This window comes from Loxodonta africana, chromosome 23 (assembly GCF_030014295.1).
Source record: "Loxodonta africana isolate mLoxAfr1 chromosome 23, mLoxAfr1.hap2, whole genome shotgun sequence".
Taxonomy (NCBI): Eukaryota; Metazoa; Chordata; class Mammalia; order Proboscidea; family Elephantidae; genus Loxodonta; species Loxodonta africana.
In genome coordinates this window covers 29,000,508-29,021,426 of record NC_087364.1, presented here as the reverse complement: position 1 = coordinate 29,021,426, position 20,919 = coordinate 29,000,508, and the positions used below count along the sequence as shown (strand labels likewise).

At 38.5% G+C, this 20,919-nt stretch overlaps 1 protein-coding gene across 13 annotated transcripts in view; it reads left to right on the top strand.

Moving 5' to 3' along the window:
* The window catches only part of IFT88 (intraflagellar transport 88), a 253,201-nt gene that overhangs the window by 70,717 nt on the left and 161,565 nt on the right, over positions 1 to 20,919 (top strand). For all 13 annotated transcript variants that reach the window (XR_010319117.1, XM_064275365.1, XM_064275374.1 and 10 more), the window contains 2 exons: positions 13,477 to 13,708; positions 15,064 to 15,134. Coding sequence is in view for 12 of the 13 variants with exons in the window: in XM_064275365.1 (XP_064131435.1) it covers positions 13,477 to 13,708; positions 15,064 to 15,134 (303 nt within the window). In the remaining variant the exon portion in view is untranslated. The remainder of the gene's footprint in view (positions 1 to 13,476; positions 13,709 to 15,063; positions 15,135 to 20,919) is intronic.

Genomic DNA, 20,919 nt, shown 5'->3' with positions numbered 1-20,919 from the left:
ATCGAGGAACTGGATTGCAGAGTGGGGGAGTTGGAGGATAAGGCAATTGACACCAATATAGTTGAAGAAAAATCAGATAAAAGAATTTAAAAAAATGAAGAAACCCTAAGAATCATGTGGGACTCTATCAAGAAGAATAACTTCCGTGTGATTGGAGTTCCAAAACAGGGAGGAATAACAGAAAATACAGAGAGAATAGTTGAAGATCTGTTGGCAGAAAACTTCCCTGGCGTCATGAAAGACAAAAGGATATCTATCCAAGATGCTCATCAAACCCCATATAAGATTGATCCAAAAAGAAAATCCCCAAGGCATATTATCATCAAACTTGCCAAAACCAAAGATAAAGAGAAAATTTTAAAAGCAGCCAGGGATAAAAGAAAGGTCTTCTACAAAGGAGAATCAATAAGAATAACTTCAGACTACACGGCAGAAACCATGCAGTCAAGAAGGCAATGGGATGACATATGTAGAGCACTGAAGAAGAAAAACTGCCAGCCAAGAATCATATATCCAGCAAAACTCTCAAATACAAAGGTGAAATTGAAACATTTACGGATAAACACAGTCTTAGAGAATTTGCAAAAACCAAACCAAAGCTACAGGAATTACTAAAGGAAATGTTTTGGTGAGAAAAATGAATAATATCAGATACCAACACAACACAAGGTCACAGAACATCCTGATATCAACTCAAATAGGGAAATCACAAAAACAAAATAAGATTAATTAAAAAAAAAATGCTGTCAAAACAGGGAATCCTTGAAGTCATTATGTAAAAGATTACAATAATCAAAAAAGAAGGACTAAATACAGGAGGCATAGATCTTCCATAGGGAGAGGAAATGAGGCAATATAGGACGATACAAGTTGGGTTTTTACTTAGAAAAATAGGGGTAAATATCAAGGTAACCACAAAGAGGTCTAACAATTCCATAACTCAGCAAGAAAAAATAACTACTCAGCAAACATAAATTCAACTACTATGAAAATGAGGAACACACAATTTACAAAGAAAAACTCAGCACAAAAAAGTAAGTGGAAAAATGAAATTGTCAACAACACACAAAGTCATCAAGTTGACAGCACTAAACTTATAAAAAAAAAACTTATACTTATCTATAATTAGGCTGAATATATATGGACTAAATGCACTTATAAAGAGACAGAGAGCCTCAGACTGGATAAAGAAACACGATCCATCTATATGCAGCCTACAAGAGACACACCTTGGACTTAGAGAAGTAAACAAACTAAAACTCAAAGGATGGAAAAATATATATGAAGCAAACAACAATCAAAAAAGAGCAGGAGTGGCAATATTAATTTCTGACAAAATAGACTTTAAAGTTAAATCCACCACAAGGGATAAAGAAGAACACTACATAATGATTAAAGGGACAATTTACGAGGAAGATATAACCGTATTAAATATTTATGCACCCAGTGACAGGGCTGCAAGACACTAAAACAAACTTTAACAGAATTGGAAAGTGAGATAGACACCTCTACAATTATAGTAGGAGACTTCAACACACCACTTTGGGAAAAGGACAGGACTACCAGTAAGAAGCTCAATAGAGACACGGAAGATCTAATTGCGGAAGTCAACCAAATTGACCTCATAGGCTTATACAGAACTCTCCACCCAACAGCTGCAAGTTATGCTTTATTTTCTAGTGCACATGGAACATTCTCTAGAATAGATCACATATTAGGTCATAAAACGAACCTTTGCAGAATCCAAAACATCAAAATATTACAAAGCATCTTCTCAGACCACAAGGCCATAAAAGTGTAAATCAATAATAGAAAAATCAGGGAAAAGAAATCACATAGTTGGAAACTGAACAATACCCTGCTCAAAAAAGACTGGATTATAGAAGACATTAAGGAGGGAATAAAGAAATTCATAGAATGCAACGAGAATGAAAACACTTCCTATCAAAACCTCTGGGACACAGCAAAAGCAATGATCAGAGGTCAATTTATATCAATAAATGCACACAAACATAAAGAAGAAAGACCCAAAATCAGAACTGCCCCTACAACTTGAACAAGTAGAAAGCAAGCAACAAAAGAATCCATCAGGCACCAGAAGAAAACAAATAATAAAAATTAGAGCAGAATTAAATGAATTAGAGAACAGAAAAACAATTGGAAAAATTAACAAAGTCAAAAGCTGGTTCTTTGAAAAAATTAACGAAATTGATAAACCATTGGCCAGACTGACTAAAGAAATACAGGAAGGAAACAAATAACCTGAATCAGAAATGAGATGGGCCATATCACAGCAGACCCAACTGAAATTAAAAGAATCATATCAGATTATTACAAAAAATTGTACTCTTAACAAATTTGAATTCCTAGAAAAACACTATGTACCTAAACTAACACAATCAGAAGTAGAACAGCTAAATAACCATAACAAAAAAAGAGATTGAAAACGTAATCAAAAACCTCCGAACAAAGAAAAGTACTGACCTAGATGGCTTCACTGCAGAGTTCTACCGGACTTTCAGATAAGAGTTAACACCACTACTACTAAAGGTATTTCAAAGCATATAAAAGAATGGAATACTACCTAACTCATTCTATGAAGCCACCATATCCCTGAAACCAAAACCAGGTACCCCAAACCAGGTAAAGACACCACAAAAAAAGAAGATTACAGACCTATATCCCTCATGAACATAGATGCAAAAATCTTCAACAAAATACTAGCCCATAGAATTCAACAACATATTCAAAAAATAATCTACCAATACCAAGTGGGATTTTTTTATGCAAGGTTGGTTCAATATTAGAAAAACCATTAATGTAATCCACCGTATAAATAAAATAAAAGACGAGAACCACATGATCTTATTAATTGATACAGAAAAGGCATTTGACAAAGTTCAACACCCATTCATGATAAAAACTCTCAGCAAAATAGGAATCGAAGGAAAATTCCTCACCATAATAAAGGGCATCTATGCAAAGCCAACAGCCAACATCGCTCTAAATGGAGAGAACCTGAAAGCATTTCCCTTGAGAATGGGAACCAGACAAGGATGCCCTTTATCACCACTCTTATTCAACATTGTGCTGGAGGTCTTAGCCAGAGCAATTAGGCTAGACAAAAAAATAAAGGGCATCTGGATTAGCAAGGAAGGAGTAAAATTATCTCTGTTTGCAGATGACATGATCTTATACACAGAAAACCCCTAAGGAATCCTCCAGAAAACTAGTGAAACTAATAGAAGAGTTTGACAGAGTCTCAGGTTATAAGATAAACATACAAAAATCACTTGGATTCCTCTACATCAACAAAAAGAACATCGAAGAGGAAATCACCAAATCAATATCATTCACAGTAGACCCCAAGAAGATTAAATACCTAGGAATAAATCTTACCAAAGATGTAAAAGACGTATACAAAGAAAACTACAAAGTACTAGTGCAAGAAACTAAAAGGGACCTACATAAGTGGAAAAACATACCTTGCTCACAGATAGGAAGACTTAACATTGTAAAAATGTCTATTCTACCAAAAGCCATCTATATATACAATGCACTTCCAATCCAAATTCCAAGAACATTTTTTTATGTGATGGAGAAGCAAATCACCAACTTCATATGGAAGGAAAGAAGCCCTGGATAAGTAAAGCATTACTGAAAAAGAAGAAGAAAGTGGGAGGCCTCACTCTACCTGATTTTAGAACATATTATACAGCCGCAGTAGTCAAAACAGCCTGATACTGGTACAACAACAGGCACGTAGACCAATGGAACAGAATTGAGAACCCAGATATAAATCCATCCACATATGAACAGCTGATATTTGACAAAGGCCCAGTGTCAGTTAATTGGTGAAAAGATAGTCTTTTTCAGAAATGGTGCTGGCGTAACTGGATATCCATTTGCAAAAAAATGAAACAGGACCCATACCTCACACCATGCACAAAAACTAACTCCAAATGGATTAAAGACCTAAACATAAAGACTCAAATGATAAAGGTCATGGAAAAAAAAATAGGGACAACCTTAGGAGCCCCAATACAAGGCATAAACAGAATACAAAGCATTATATAAAATGACGAAGAGAAACCAGACAACTAGGAGCTCCTAAAAATCAAACACCTATGCTTATCTAAAGACTTCACCAAAAGAGTAAAAAGACCACCTACAGATTGGGAAAAAATTTTCAGCCATGACATCGCCGACCAGTGCCTGATCTCTAAAATCTATATGCTTCTGTTAAAACTCAACCAAAAAAAGACAAACAACCCAATTAAAAATTGGGCAAAGGATATGAACACGCAGTTTACTGAAGAAGATATTCAGGCGGCTAACAGATACATGAGAAAATGTTCTCGATCATTAGCTATTAGAGAAATGCAAACTAAAACTACGATGAGATTCCATCTCACTCCAACAAGGCTGGCATTAATCGAAAAAACACAAAATAAATGCTGGATAAGATGTGGAGAGATTGGAACTCTTACACACTGCTGGTGGGAATGTAAAATGGAACAACCACTTTCGAAATCTATCTGGCATTTTCTTAAAAAGTTAGAAATAGAACTACCATGCAACCCAGAAATCCCACTCCTCAGAATATATCCTAGGGAAATGAGAGCCTTTACACCCATGTTAAGTGCAGCTCTGTTTACAATAGCAAAAAGCTGGAAGCAACCAAGGTGTCCGTCCACGGATGAATGGATAAATAAATTATGGTATATTCACACTGGAATGCTACGCATCGATAAAGAACAATGATGAATCTGTAAAACCTTTCATAACATGGAAGTACCTGGAAGGCATTATGCTGAGTGAAATTAGATGCAAAAGAACAAGTATTGTATAAGACCACTGTTATAAGATCTTGAGAAATAGTTTAAACTGAGAAGAACACATTCTTTTGTGGTTAGGATGGCGGGAGGGAGGGAGTGTGGGAGAGGGCTATTTACTGATTAGATAGTAGATAAGAACTACTTTAGGTGAAGGGAAAGACAACAGTCAATTCAGGGAAGGTCAGCTCAACTGGATTGGACAAAAAGCAAGGAAGTTTCCTGAATAAACTGAATGCTTCAAAGGTCAGCAGAGCAAAGGCGGGGGTTTGGAGACTATCGCTTCAGGGGACATCGAAGTAAATTGGCAAAATAAATTCTATTAAAATATTCTGCGTCCCACCTTGAAGTGTGGCGTCTGGGGTCTTAAATGCTAACAAGTGGCCATCTAAGACACTTCAGTGAGTCTCAACCCACCTGGATCAAAGGAGAATGAAAAACACCAAGGTCACAAGGTAGTTATGAGCCCAAGAGACAGAAAGGGCCACACGAACTAGAGACTTACGTCATCCTGAGACCAGAAGAACTGGATGGTGCCCGGCCGCAACTGATGACTGCCCTGACAGGGAGCACAACAGAGAACCCCTGAAGGAGCAGGAGAACCGTGGGATGCAGACCCCAAATTCTCATAAAAAGACGAGACTTAATGGTCTGACTAAGACTAGAAGAAACCCGGCGGTCATGGTCCCCAAACCTTCTGTTAGCCCAGGACAGGAACTATTCCTGAAGACAACTCATCAGACATGGTCTGGACTGGACAGTGGGTTGGAGAGAGGTGTTGATGAGGAGTGAGCTACTTGTATCAGGTGGACACTTGAGACTATGTTGGCATCTCCTGTCTAGAGAGGAGATGGGAGGGTAGAGGGGGTTAGAAACTGGCAAAACAGTCACGAAAGGAGAGACTGGAGGAGGGAGCGGGCTGACTCATTAGGGGGATTGTAAGTGGGAGTAGCTAATAAGGTGTATATAAATTTATATGTGAGAGACTGGATTTTTAAACTTCCACTTAAAGCACAATAAAAATTATTTTTAAAAAATCATATGAGATTACTGGGAATCATTGTACTCCAACAAATTTAAAAAACCTAGAAGAAATGAACGAAGTTCTAGAAACAACGCTACCTACCTAAAGTAACAAAAAGAGCTAGAACGAGTAAATATACCCATAACAGAAGAAGAGATTGAAAAGGTAATTTTAAAACTCCCAATAAAAAAAAAAACCTGGTCCGGACGGCTTCACTGGAGATTGTTACACAGCTTTCAGAGAAGAGTTAACACCACTACTTCTAAAGGTATTTCAGATCATAAAAAACGACCGAATACACCCAAAGTCATTCTATTAAGCCGGCGTATCCCTGACACCAAAACTAGGTAAAGACACCACAAAAAAAAAGAATCACAGACATTTCCTTCGTGACCATGGATTGAAAAATCTTCCATAAACTTCTAGCCAATAGAATTCAACAAGATATCTAAGAAATAATTCACCATGGCCAAGTGGGATTCATACCAGTTATGTAGGGATAATTCAACATTATAAAAACAATGTAGTTCATCATGTCGATAAAACAAAAGACAAGAACCACATGATCTTATCAATTCGGAAAAGGCATTTGACAAAGTTCAACACGGTTCATGTAAAAACTCTCAGCAAAATAGAAATAGAAGGTAAATTCCTCAGCATCATAAAGGGCATTTATACAAAGCCAATGCCCAACATCATCCTAAATGGAGAGAGTCTGAAAGCATTCCCCTGGAGAACGGGAATCAGACAAGGATGCCCATTGCCACCACTCTTACTCAGCATTGTTGTGGAGGTCCTGGCCTGAGTAGTTACGCTAGATAAAGAAATAAGGGCCATCCAGATCAGTAAGGAAGAGGTGAAACCATCTCTATTTGTAGATGACGTGGTCTTATACACAGAAAATCCTAATTAGTCCTCAAGAAAACTACTGAAACTAATAGAAGAGTTCAGAAGGGTATCAGGATACAAAAGAAACATACAAAATCAGTTGGATTCCTCTTCACCAACAAAGAGAATGTCAAAGAGGAAATCACCAAATCAATACCATTTACAGTAGCCCCCAAGAGATAAAATACCTTGGGCAAAAATCTAACCAGAGATGCAAAAGATTTATACAAAGAAAACTACAAGACGCTACTGCAAGAAACGAAGAGAGACCTACATAAGTGGAAAAATATACCTTGCTTATGGATAGGAAGGCTCAATAATGTAAAAATATCTGTTCTACCCGAAGCAGTGTATAAATACAAGGCAATCCTGATTAAAATTCCAATGACATTTTTTAATGAGTTGGAGAAATAAACCACCCACTTCACATGGAAGGGAAAGAGGTGCCAGATAAGTAAAGTATTACTGAAAAAGAAGAACAAAGTGGGAGGCCTCACACTACCTGATTTTAGAACCTGTTATACCACCACAGTAGTCAACAAACAGCCTGGTAGTGGTACAACAACAGATACATAGACCAGTGGAACAGAATTATGAATCCAGACATAAACCCATCCACATATGAGCAGCTGATATTTGACAAAGGCCCAAAGGCAGTTAAGTGGGGAAAAGACAGTCTCCGTAACAAATGGTGCTGGCCTAACTGGATCTCCATTGCAAAAAAAAAAAAAAAAGGAACAAGACCCATACATCATACCATGCCCAAAAAGTAACTCAAAATGGATCAAAGACCTAAATATAAAATCTAAAATGATAAAGATCATGGAAGAAAAAACAGGGACAACACTAGGAGTCCTACACATGGCATAAATAGTATATAGTATATTACTAACAATGCACAAACACCAGAAGAGAAACTAGATACCTGGGAGCTCCTAAAAATCAAACACTGCTCATCCAAAGACTTCATGAAAAGAACAAAAAGATTACCTACAGACTGGGTAATTTTTTTGGCTAGGACACATCCAGACAGCGTCTGATCTCCAAAATCTACATGATGCTGCAAAAACTCAACAACAAAAGACAAATTACCCAATTAAAATATGGGCAAAGGATATGAACAGGCACTTCACCGAAGAAGACATTCAGGCAGCTAACAGATACATGAGGAAATGCCCACGATCACTAGCCATTAGAGAAATGCAAATCAAAACTACAGTGAGATACCATCTCACTAAAACAAGTCTGGGTCTAATCCAAAAAAAACAAAATAATGTTGGAGAGGTTGAGGAGAGACTGGAACACTTATACAGTGCTGGTGGGAATGTAAAATGGTACAAACACTTTGGAAATTGATTTGGTGCTTCTTTAAGAAACTAGAAATAGAATTACCATATGATCCAGCAATCCCACTCCTGGGAACATATCCTAGAGAAATAAGAGCCTTCACACGAACAGACATACGCACACTCATATTCATTGTGGCACTGTTTATAATAGCAAAAAGATGGAAGCAGCCAAGGTGCCCATCAATGTGTGAATGGATAAATAAATTATGGTATATTCACATAATGGAATACTGGTAACAATTAAGAACAGTAATGAATGGGTGAAATATCTCATAACGTGGAGGAAACCGGAAGGCATTAAGCTAAGTGAAATTAGTCAGTTGCAAGAGGATAAATATTGTGTGAGATCACTATTACAGAACTCAAGATATAGTTTAAACAGATAAGAAAATAATCATTGATGGTTACAAGGGTGGGGAGGGAGGAAGAGGGTATTCACTAATTAGACAGTAGACAAGAACTATTTTAGGTGAAGGGAAAGACAGTACACAGTACAAAAGAGGTCACCACAGCTGGACTAAACCAAAAGCAAAGCAGTTACCTGAATACAACTAGAGTAGCAGGGATGGGGCCTGGGGACCATGGTTTCAGGGAACATCTAGGTCAGTTGGCATAACAAAATGTATTAACGAAAGTTCTACATACACTTTGGTGAGTTGCATCTAGGGTCTTAAACACTAGCAAGCAGCCATCTGAGATGCACCTGTTGTTCTTAACCCACCTGGAGCAAAGAAGAATGAAGAACACCAAAGATACAAGGTAAATATCAGCCCAAGAGACAGAACAGGTGGCATAAACCAGAGACTACATCAGCCTGAGACCGGAAGAACTAGATAGTGCCCGGCTACAACCAATGACTGCCCTGACAGGGAATACAACAGATAACCCTTGAGGAAGCAGGAGAAAAGTGGGATGCAGACCTCAAATTCTGATCTTTGTGACTTAATCGTCTTACTGAGGCTAGAGGGACCCTGGAGGTCATGGTCTCCGGACCTTCTGTTAGCCCAAGAGTGGAACCCTTCCCGATGTTTTAGTTATCTAGTGCTGCTATAACAGAAATACCACAAGTGGGTGGCCTTAACAAAGAGAAGTTTATTTTCTCATAGTAAAGTAGGCTGAAAGTCCAAATTCAGTGTGTCAGCTCCAGGGGAAGGCTTTCTCTCTCTGTCAGCCTTCTCGTCCATCTTCCCCCAGACTAGGAGATTCTCTGCACAGGGACCCCAGGTCCAAAGGATGTGCTCTGCTCCCAGCACTGCTTTCTTGGTCCTATGAGGTCCCCTTCCTCTGCTTGCTTTTCTTTTATCTCTGGAGAGAGAAAAGTTGGTGCAGGCCACACCCCAGGGAAACTCCCTTTACATTTTGTTCAGGGAGGTGACCTTGGTAAGGGTGGTGTTACAATCCCATCCTAATTCTCTTTAACATAAAATTACAATCACAAAATGGAGGACAACAACAGAATACTGGAAATCATGGCCTAACCAAGTTGACAAGATATTTTTGGGGAACGGAATTTAATCCGTAACACCCGAAGCCAACTGTTCAGACAAGGATTGGACTGGACTATAAAACAGAAAATGATACTGGTGAGGAGTGAGCTTCTTGGCTCGAGTAGACACACGAGACTGTGTGGGCAGCTCCTGTCTGGAGGTGAGATGAGAAGGCAGAGGGGGACAGGAGCTCGTTGAATGAACACGTGGAATTCAGGATGGAGAGGAGAAATGTGCTGCCTCATTAGGAGGAGAGCGGCTAGGAGTATATAGCAAGGTGTATCTAAGTTTTTGTATGAGAGACAGACTTGATTTGTAAACTTTGACTTAAAGCAAAATTAAAAAAAAAAAAAAAAGATATTCTCCAGGAGTAATGGAGTCCACTGTATTCATTTACCACATGATTTCCTTAAGTACATCAGGTTACACATTCGCTTAGTCCACAAGGTGTCCCCTTTGTTGACAGATCAGCTGGAAAAATGTGGGGAGATGACTAGTCATCTTGATTCATATGACAGAACCAGCAATTGGTCTAATTCGTAGTTGTAGCAAAGCGTGTATCATTGGGGCCCATGGATGAGGGGCCTGTCCATCAGTGTGGGATAATCTGGGAAGAAAAAGAGACTTTAACAATCTCTCCCATCCCCCATTTATCTCCCATGGAACTTGAGGTGAAAGTATAGCCACTCAGCCTGTCTTCCCTAGTCTTGAGGTAGTGATAGTGACCTCTGTGGAAACTCAGATCTTTTGTCAGGAACAGTTGTATGCAATAAGAACACATTTTATAGAATAGACAGTTCGATCAAACATATGGCACAAACAAGAAATGTCCTTGTAGGGGGGGAACTGCCGCATAGAGACTCCAGACTGTTTGCCTGAGATGTATCATTCAGTCTGGGGCGGTTTTGTCCCCTCCCACCAGCTGTTTAAGCCTGTCCATTGAAGTGCTCTGTTGTCTCTATGGCTTAGGGATGATACAGAGCATGGAGAGTTCATTCAAGATCCAGTGGAAGCCTCTGTAGGATAAGAGGCCGTGGTACGATTTACGTTCCGAAAACACCCCGGCCTGTTGGCCCAGGAATATACCCCTGGGCAGGTTTTAGCCTTGGCCAGGATCTTGTAGGCAGGCCAGCCTTTCTATGCTGTTAGACATTTTCTGATGACAGTGGGAATCCATGCATTTAGGCCCAGTCTAGCATGGTGTGTGAATTTCCATGAGCAGCTCTCTCTCAAATCCAGGAGGTGATCAGTTGCACATCTCTTTGCTCTGGATTAGGGGATGCTTCAGCCTCTGCAGTCACTTGGCAAGTGTGGTCTGCTCATTGGTTGTTTTCCCCTCTCAGCATAGGGTCCTTTCCGGTGACCATCCACACAAGTAACAAAAGGCTTATCAGGAGCCGAACTGATTTTTTTTTTTTTTTTTTTTTTGTCCAGGTGTCTCATCCTTATTGGGGCTTGCTTTATGTCAGTCTGAGGATTGTCAGTGGCCAGATTGAATGGCCAGGCTGTTAGCTATAACACATGTCACAGTTTCGGTGTACTCCACTAAAACGGCTAGGGCAATTCCCTACTGCAGTTCCCATCAGGACTTGGTGGCAAAAGCTTACAAAAGTGTCAGCATCTTCAGTGCATAAAATAGGGTTTTCTAGGGGCCCTGAAGGGACTTACCTCTAGTCATGCTTGGGCAGGGGTCTCAATGATGGTGACCTCACACCCAAAAGCTTTCCTCATTTTTGTGCCAGCTGTCATAAAGATCACAGTCATCTGTGCAATATCTAAAAACCCAAGACATACAATTCATTTCCTCATTGAACTTTAATTGTAACCTAAGGCCTTTGGTCCTTTGTGGTGAGAGACCTACGCTTAATCCTCAGTCTTAATTACTCCAACTGTCTTCGGTCCCATTGTTGGAGGGCTTTGAGCAGTGGCTTGGGGATTGTTCCCCTAGCCCTTGAATCCCCCATCTTTACAAACCTTTAGGTAAGCGTTTCTAGTTGCTCATTCCGTTTGTGGACGAGGCTGTTCAGTACTTTGGTCATAGCCATGAATGACTGCTGTACATCCCTTTCTAACTGTAACTTTTATCTGCAAAGCTCTTATTTGCACTTCAGCAGCTAACTGGGCATTGGTGGCCAACTGAACAACCCAGAGCAGCAGTCACCCTATGGCCAATATTGCTTTCCTAGCTTCCTTTCCACACTTACGGTGCATGTTTTCTCACAACCATACTGTGCTGCTTGACATTTTGGGGGCATCCTGTATTCACGCAGTGGTCTGCACCCATCGAATAACACAGGCCAGACCTCCCACATGGAAGTCATTGGCCAACCCAGGATTTTCCCTGTGGAGGCTTCACTCCGACTCGCCATTTCCCCAGTCTTCTGGCTGGCTTGCGAGTTGTCCAGGCATGGACCAGTACATGAAACTTGCAAGCAAAAATGGAAGGTGCCAAGAGACCAAAGAAAGAAGCAGGCAACTCCAGGGTGGCAGGAAAGGAGTCTATTAGAGAGACTTGCATATAAGGCGAGTCATGGGTGGCACCAGGACCAAAGCAGATCTCTGCACTCTGCAATGGGAGGGTAGAGGTTTTGTAGTGGTGGTGGTCAATAGTGGCTGCATAAGAATGACTCAGGAAATGGTAGTGAACTAGTGGAATGCATGAGGGCACTCATGTTTGGCCTGTTCTCCACTTAATTACCTAGCTATAGAGTACAATGCCTTTGAGGTACCTTTAACCCAGTTGAGGTCAAGAGTTTGAGCATTTTAGAAAAAGATAGTAATATTAGGTAGCATATGTTAAGTGTTTCATAATTGAGACAATGAGTGCTACAGCAGCTCGGTTGAGGAAATAGTTATTGAGAACCAGAATGGTCAAGAAAGCCTTTATGAAGGAGGTATACTTGAGATAGATTACTTAAGGGGAGAGGAAAAGAAGGAATAACATTCCAGATAAAGGGAGCAGCATGAAAAGAGTCAAGGAAATAACAATGTTCATGATCTGATCAGAGAATAAACTAGTTGAAACAGAGATTATGTTGATGAGTGGTTAGAAATAAAGTGAGATCCTATCCACTAGAATGACTATAATAGAAAAAGGCAGACAATAACAAGTGTTGGTGTGGATCTGGAGAAATTGGAGCCCTCATACCCGAGGGGTATAAAATGGTACAGCCAGTTTGGGAAATAGGAAGTTTCTTAAAAGGTTAAACACATATTTGCCTTTTGACTGAGCAGTTTCACTCCTAGGTTTGTACCTAAGAGAAATGAAAACATGTCACAAAGGCTTGTGTATAAATGTTCATAACAGTGTTATTGGTAATAGCCAAGAAGTGGAAACAATCCAAATGTCCATCAACTAGGCAATGGAAAAACAAGATGTATAATATCCATCTTATGGAATACTGTTAAGTAATAAAAAAAAGGAATGAAGTACAGATACATGCTACACCATGGCTGAACCTTGAAAACATAATGCTAAGTGAAAGAAGTCAGATAAAAAAGACCACATATTGTATGATTCCATTTATATACAATGTCTAGAAGAGGCAAATCCATAGAGACAGAAATTAGATTTGTGGTTGCTTCGGGCTAGGGATGAAGAATGACTGCTAATGGATACAGGGTTTCATTTAAAAAAAAAAAAAGTGGCAATGATTTAAAATAACGTTATGGTTGTACAACTGTGTAAATATAGTGTTAATCATTGAAATGTACACTTACACTTACAACACGTGAATTTTAGTTGTGTAAATTACACCTCAATAAAACTTTTAACAGAACAAAAAAGAAGTAACGTGGGAAAGAAAAGGAGGAAATTATTTGTGGGAAAGCCTTGAATGCCACACTTAAGAGTTCAGACTTTTAAAGCTAGTCTTGTGTTTATTTTCCTTTAGGATTAAAATAATGCAGAACATTGGAGTTACGTTTATCAAAACTGGTCAATATTCAGATGCAATTAATTCGTTTGAGCACATAATGAGTATGGCGCCAAATCTGAAGGCAGGCTTCAACCTAATTCTTAGTTATTTTGCTGTTGGAGACCGTGAAAAAATGAAGAAGGCATTCCAAAAATTGATTGCTGTTCCTTTAGAAATTGATGAAGATGATAAATACATTTCACCAAGTGTGAGTATAAAGACTGTTATGTAGCCAGCTCTTAGTTATCTGTTTCCAGAAGTGAAAAAGTTGACTTCTTAGGTTTTTACCAGCCCTATATCAATGTTTTATGACTGATATATTTCATTTGTTACTTACATTTAGAATGGGGCTCTTTATTGAAATTGGGCTGGAGATTATTATTAAAATAAACTTAACAATTTCAGCCAAAAAAAAAAAAAACAGACAATCTTATTAAAAATAAGATTACAAATCCTTCATTAGAGTAATTTCTTGACCAAGGAATCCCCCTTGGGGTTTTTTTTCAGGGCCCTTTTTCAGTCCATGTCTTAGCAGAGGGAACCTAGACCATGTTGTATGAAACATACCAAGAATGAAAAAAAAACAAAAAGCAATTCCTTGTCCTTATTCATAGAGCAGAGCATAGTTCAGCTGTCAAAAGTTATATTTTCAAAGACGTGGGATAATATTATATAAAGTTACATGAAAAAATACAGACACACACCCACATGTGAACATAAACTGGAAGAAAATAGAAATTGTAGTTTCTGGACAATAAGATTGTTTTTCTTCTTAATGCTTTTTAAGTATTTTCCAGATTTTTACACATAAATTGTTGATAAGCTACCATACTGTTTTATATTTAGTCAAACTATGGATTTGACTTTCTAGATCAAAATAGTAGAATAACATTAGTTTCATATAGTTGAACTTAATAATCGATTTTCTACGTATGTATTTTAGTATAGTGGTTAAAGAGTGTATGTAGGCTATGAACCTAGACTGCCTGGCTCTACCACTCAGTAATCAATCTCCATGTGCCTAGGTTCTTTATATATAAAATGGGACTAATAATAATCTACATTATAGTATTGTTATGAGAATTAAATGAGTTAATTCATTTAAAGTGCTTCAGAAGTACTTGGAACATAGTGCTCAGTAACTGTTTGTTTTTATATATTATTTTCATAATGAGACAATAGGTGTTGCAAAAAAGTCATCAGTGCTCTTAATAGGGAGTACAAGTATGGATCGTACTAAGCAGTTAATGGTCACCAAAATGTTTATATTTGAGTTTATAATTTGTAATGTTACAAATTTATACTAACAGCCACACCTCGTATTTGGTTCTGTTTTTTCAGCCTTTTTTATCAGCTGCTCAGAACCTGTGTTAGTTTAATGGAGAATGGGATAGGTAATCAGAAATATGAAAAAAAAAATTGTTCTACTTGACATAAGGAAAAATAGAACGATTAATTTACTCCTGATTTTATACAATGAGTTAGTGGTGAGGTTGATCAGAAATGTAAGTTCTTAGTGTTTGCTTCTAAATTACTCACTTTTTCCCAATTTTATTTTCCCAGGATGATCCCCATACTAACTTAGTGATTGAAGCTATAAAAAATGATCATCTAAGGCAAATGGAACATGAGAGGTAATATTTTGGGCATTTAACAAAACTTAATGCAGTTTTAATTTTTGTAAAAGGGTTGACTGTGCATTCTGATTATCTCTTATGAAACTTGTTCGTTATGTTCAATATTTTTTTGAATATTGCTGTTGTTTCACCATTTCTGTACTTCACTGGGTTGTCTTTTCAACTTCAAAAATAATCTCACTTCTTGTGCTGATTCCCTCAATTACTGTTACTGATTCTTTCTTTTTCTGTGTGACTTGCTTTTCCTTTTCATTTGGAAATACTGGAATATTTGAACTTCGTTTACATATCCCCAAGAGAAAGGAAGACGTGTCACAGTATTGCAGTATTAGAACTCTATTTGCATATACCTATATTTTTTATATTTTAGAAATTATACCTTTATGTACTTTTTTTCTGCTTCCTCAATTCTACTCTCAGAGACAGAATCCTTTCTGCTCATTTCATTTCTTCCTTCCTCCAGCATAGAACCTAGTTTCTGTCAAGTATGGTTTGAGAGTTTAACTATTTATTGAATACCAACAGGTATATTAGGAGTTATAGGTGTTCCTGGGTGGCGCAAATGGTTAAGTGCTCAACTACCAGCCAAAAGGTTTGCAGTTCAAACTTACCCAGAGATGCCTTGAAGACAGGCCTGGTGATCGGCTTCCGAAAGATCACAGCCTTGAAAACACTATGGAGCAGTTCTACTCTGCACACACGGGGTCACCATGAGTTGGAATTGACACAACAGCAACATATTAGAAGTATATAATGGAGGTCCTGTAATCTCTAGGAATTAGATTAACATTAAAAATAAAACAGAGAAGCTTCTGGGCAGATGGAGCAGATGTACTCCTCCTGTAAGAACAATTAAAAACTGGATGTTATGTATAAAACAAACATAAGAAGGGTAGAAAAAAGAATGCTGGCCAGCTAAGGAAGCTGGGACCGAGTACGTGGCGAGTACATGGTGGTGAGTTCTCTCATATATCTCAGACTTGGAGCTGAAGGAGATGATAATCAGGAAACAGTAATGGGTGCAAACAAACAAACAAAAAATCCCAAGAAAAGCCTGCTTTCCGTAGCCAAAGGACCAGGAAAGGAGTAGCTTAATAAGACAGGAAACTTTTAGATAATAACTACTCCCGTAGCACAAATGGTTCAGCCCTTGACTTCTAGCCAAAGGGCTGGCAGTTCAAACCCACCAGTGCCTTGGAAGACAGGCCTGGTAATCTGGTTCCAAAAGGTCACAGCCTTGAAAACCCCATGGAGCAGTTCTACTCTGCACACATGGGGTTGTCATGAGTCTGAGCCAACGCAATGGTAGCTAACACAGAAACAACAACATGCCAGCCAAGGCCAAGTGGGGAGGCTAGACTTCTACCCTCGTAGACTATAATGAGACACTTCAAGACCCCTGCAGAGTGGTATCAGAGAAGACCAGGTAGCCAGAATTTTAATCCCCAATAGCTGGTAACGAGTCACCCCCTTCCAAGCCAAGATGGTGTCAGTGGAGAATATGTGGGGAGCCTGGACTTCCATCTCACTGAAAAGTAAGGTACCTGTCCTCTTCTCCCCTAGGGTATTGTCAGAGTAGGCCTAGTGGAGAGTCATAACGTTCACCATTGCTTTGGTAACAAGGCTACCTCCAACGTAGTATCAGTGGAGACCACATAGGAAGCAGGAACTCCCACCCCCACCCGGCAGAAACTATGAGCCTCCCGCCTTGGGAATCCTTAGGAGACTGAGTGGGGAACCTGAACATTTACCTCTACTGGCAGTAGTAAGGTGGTACCCTCTCTTCCCCTGCTAGACCGATAACAGAGAAAACCAGCTAAATCAGGAGTTTTAAGTAACATCCCAAGTCTCATAACATAATGCACAAATGCCCAAATTTTTATTGAGACTTGCTCATCATACCAAGAACCAGAAGGATCTCAAACTGAATGAAAGACAGTAGATACCAACAGCAAGATGACAGAAATGTTAGAATTACCAACAAATATTGTAAAGCACCTGTAATAAAAAATGCTTCAGCAAGCCATTACAAACATGCTTGAAATAAATGAAAAAATAGAAAGCCTCGGGAAAGAAATAGAAAAGAAAACTGGAAATTTTAGAAGTGAAAAATACGATAACTGAAATAAACAACTTAGCAGATGAGCTTAACAGAAGAATGGAAGGGACAGAAGAAAGATTCAGTGAACCGGAAGACAGATAATAGAAATTACCCAGTCTGAACAACAGGGAGAAAATTCTTCAGGTATGAAAGGGAAATGAAGAGAGTCTCAGAAGAAGGAAAACTATGAGAATTTGCTACCAATAGACCTAGCATAAAAAGAAAGCAAATGAAAAAGAAGGCACCTTGGAACATTAGGGAGGAAGAAAGAACCAGTAAGCAAAAATATGTGTAGATATAGTAAGCTTTCCTTTTCTTCTTGAGTTTTCTAAAGTATGTTTGACAGCTGAGACAAAAAAAAAAAAATGGTTCTAAATGTATGTTGTGGAAAATATTGAAGTGTGAAGAATTTAATTTTATCCAGATCAACTATAAATGCCCATGGGAGCAGCAGTCAAGATGTTAAATGAAGCAATGAGTCAACTGATGTATTGCCTTGAGCACATCTGCTGCAAAACCTTTTTATAGTGTTGAAAAGATGTCATTTTGATGACTAAAGTATGCCTGACTCAAGCTATGGTATTTTCAGTTGCCTCACGTGCATGAGAAAGCTGGACAATGAGAAAGGAAGACTGAAGAAGAATTGACACAATTGAATTATGGTGTTGGCGAAGAATATGAGTATACTATGGGTTGCCAGAAAAACAAACAAACCTGTATTGGCTAAAGTACAGCCAGAATGCTCCTTTGAAAAGAGGATAGTGAGATTTCATCTTATGTACTTTGGACATGCTATCAGGAGGGACCAGTACCTGGAAAAGGACATTATACTTGCTAAAGTAGAGGATCAGTGAAAGAGAAGAAGATCCTCAACGAGATGGACTGACACAGTGGCTGCAACAATGGGCTCAAACATAGCACCGATTTTGAGACTGTTGCAGGACCAGGTATGATGGTTAATGTTGCGTGTCAGCTTGGCTAGGCCATGATTCTCAGTATTATGTAATTATCCTCCATTTTGTGACCTTTCTTGGGAATGTGGCCTGCATCCAGTATATATGGATGTTCTGGCAAAGTTCTTTCTCTCTCTCTCGTAATCCTGCATCCAACTTCTCATCATCTGATTGCTGATTCTTGGGATGTGAGCCAGCAGACTGCCACCTGACTTGCAGATTTGGGGATTCGTCAGCCCCTGCAACCACGAGTCGGGAGAAACCTCCAGCCTGACACTTGACCCATGGATTTTGGCCTTGCTAGCCTCTACAACTGCGTGAGCCATTTCCTTGAAATAAATCTCTCTCTATATATGTGTATATGTATACACTTCACTGGTTTTGTTCCCCTAGAGAACCCAGCTTAAGACACCAGGCAGCATTTTGTTCTGTTATACATGGGGTCGCTGTAAGTCAGAGACTACTTTATGGCACCTAACAACAACAACAAAAGAGATGTAAAGGGAGGTAAGATTTATATACTTCATTTGTAAAATGATGATATCAGTAGACTGTGAGAAGTTGCGTATATATAAAGTAACATAAAAACACTGAACACTGTCAGTAAATCAAAATGGTACTCTAAATAATGTTCAAGTAACCCAATGAAGAAATGGACAAATCCACAATTGCAGTTGGAGACTTCAACACCCCTTTCTCAACAATTGATAGAACAACTAGAGTGAAAACCAGCAAGGATATAGAAGAACTAAGCAATATCTGAATAACTAACAGAATCTAATAGGCGTTTATAGAATATCCAACAACAGCAAGGTACACATACTTTTAAAGTACTCTGGAATATATACCAAGATAGACCATATCCTCAGCCATGAAATAAGCCTCAATAAATTTAAAGGAATTAAAATAATACAGAATGTGTTCCCACACCACAGGGAATCAAAGTAGAAATCTATAACGAAGATAATGGGTAAATTCCCAGCTATTTGGAAACTAAACAACATCCTTCTAAATAATGCATGGGTCTAAAACGAAAACTCAAGTGAAAAAAACATTAAACTGAGTAAGAGTGAAAATAAAACATATGAAAATGTGGAACACGACTAAAGGAGTGTTGAGAGGAAAATTTATACTGCTAAATGCATAAAATAGAAAAGAGAAACTCTCAAATCCGTAACCTAAGCTTCCACCTCAAGGACCTAGAAAAAGAAGAGCAAAATAAACTTAATGCAAGCAGAAGAAAGAAATTACAGAGATGAGAACAGAAATCATTGAAATTGAAAATGGAAAAACAATAGAGGAATGAAACAAAGACTTGGTTCTTTGAAAAGATCAATAAAACTGACAAACCTCTAGCAAAACTGAAAAAGAGGGAGGGGACACAAATCGCCAGTATCAGGAACAAAACAGGAGCTGTCAGTGCAGATGCTACAGACATCAAAAGGATAATAAGAGAATACAGGCATGTCTTATAGATATTGCAAGTTTGGTTCCGGAGCACTGCAGTAAAGCAAATCACACGATTTTCTTTTGTTTCCCAGTGCGTATAAAAGTTATGTTTGTACTGTAGTTTATTAAGCATGTGATAGCATTATGTCTAAAAAAGAAAACGTACATACTTTAGTTAAAAAATACTTCATTGCTAAAAAATGCTAACCGTCATCTGAGCCTTCAGTGGGTCTTCATCTTTTTCTTGGTGCAGGGTTTTGCCTCAGTGATGATGGCTACTGACTGATCAGGGTGATGGTTGCTGAAGATTGGAGTGGCTGTAGCAATTTCTTAAAATAAGACAGCAAAGAAGTATGCCATGTCAATTGACTGTTCCTTTCAGCAAAGATTTCTCTGTAGCATGGGATGCTGTTTGATAGCATTTTACCCATAATAGAACTTCTTTCAAAATTGGAGTTAGTCCTCTCAAATCCTGCTGCTGCTTTATCAATTAAGTTTATTTAATATTCTAAATCCTTTGTTGCCATTTCAACAATGTTTACAGCATATTCACCAGGTGTAGATTCCATCTCAAGAAACCACTTTCTTTGCTCATCCATAAGAAGCAACTCCTCATCTCTTAAAGTTTTATCATGAGATTGCAGCAATTCAGTTACATATTCAAGCTCCACTTCTAGTTCTCTTGCTGTTTCCACCACATCTGCTGTTATTTCTTCCACTGAAGCCTTGAAGCCCTAAAAGTCATCCATGAGGACTGGAATCAACTTCTTCCAAACTCCTGTTAATGTTGATATTTTGACCTCCTCCCATGAATCACAAATTTTTTATTGGCATCTAGATTGGTGAATCTTTCCCAGAAGGATTTCAGTTTACTTTGCCCAGATCTATTAGAGGAATCACTATCTATGGTAGTTATAGCCTTACAAAATGTATTTCTTAAATAATAAGACTTGAAAGTTGAAATTACTCCTTGATCCACAGGCTGCAGATGTAAGTTGTGTTAGCAGGCATGAGAACAACGTTAATCTCCTTGTATGTCTCCATCAGTGCTCTTGGGTGACCGGGTGCATCGTCAGTGAGCAGTAGTATTTTGAAAGGAATCTTATTTTCTGAGCAGTAGATCTCAAAATATTTAGTAAACCATGTTGTAAACAGATGTGGTGTTATCCAGGCTTTGTTGTTCCATTTATAGAGCATAGGCAGAGTAGATTTAGCATAATTCTTAAGGGCCCTAGGATTTTAAGAATAGTAAATGAATGTTGGTATCAACTTAAAGTCA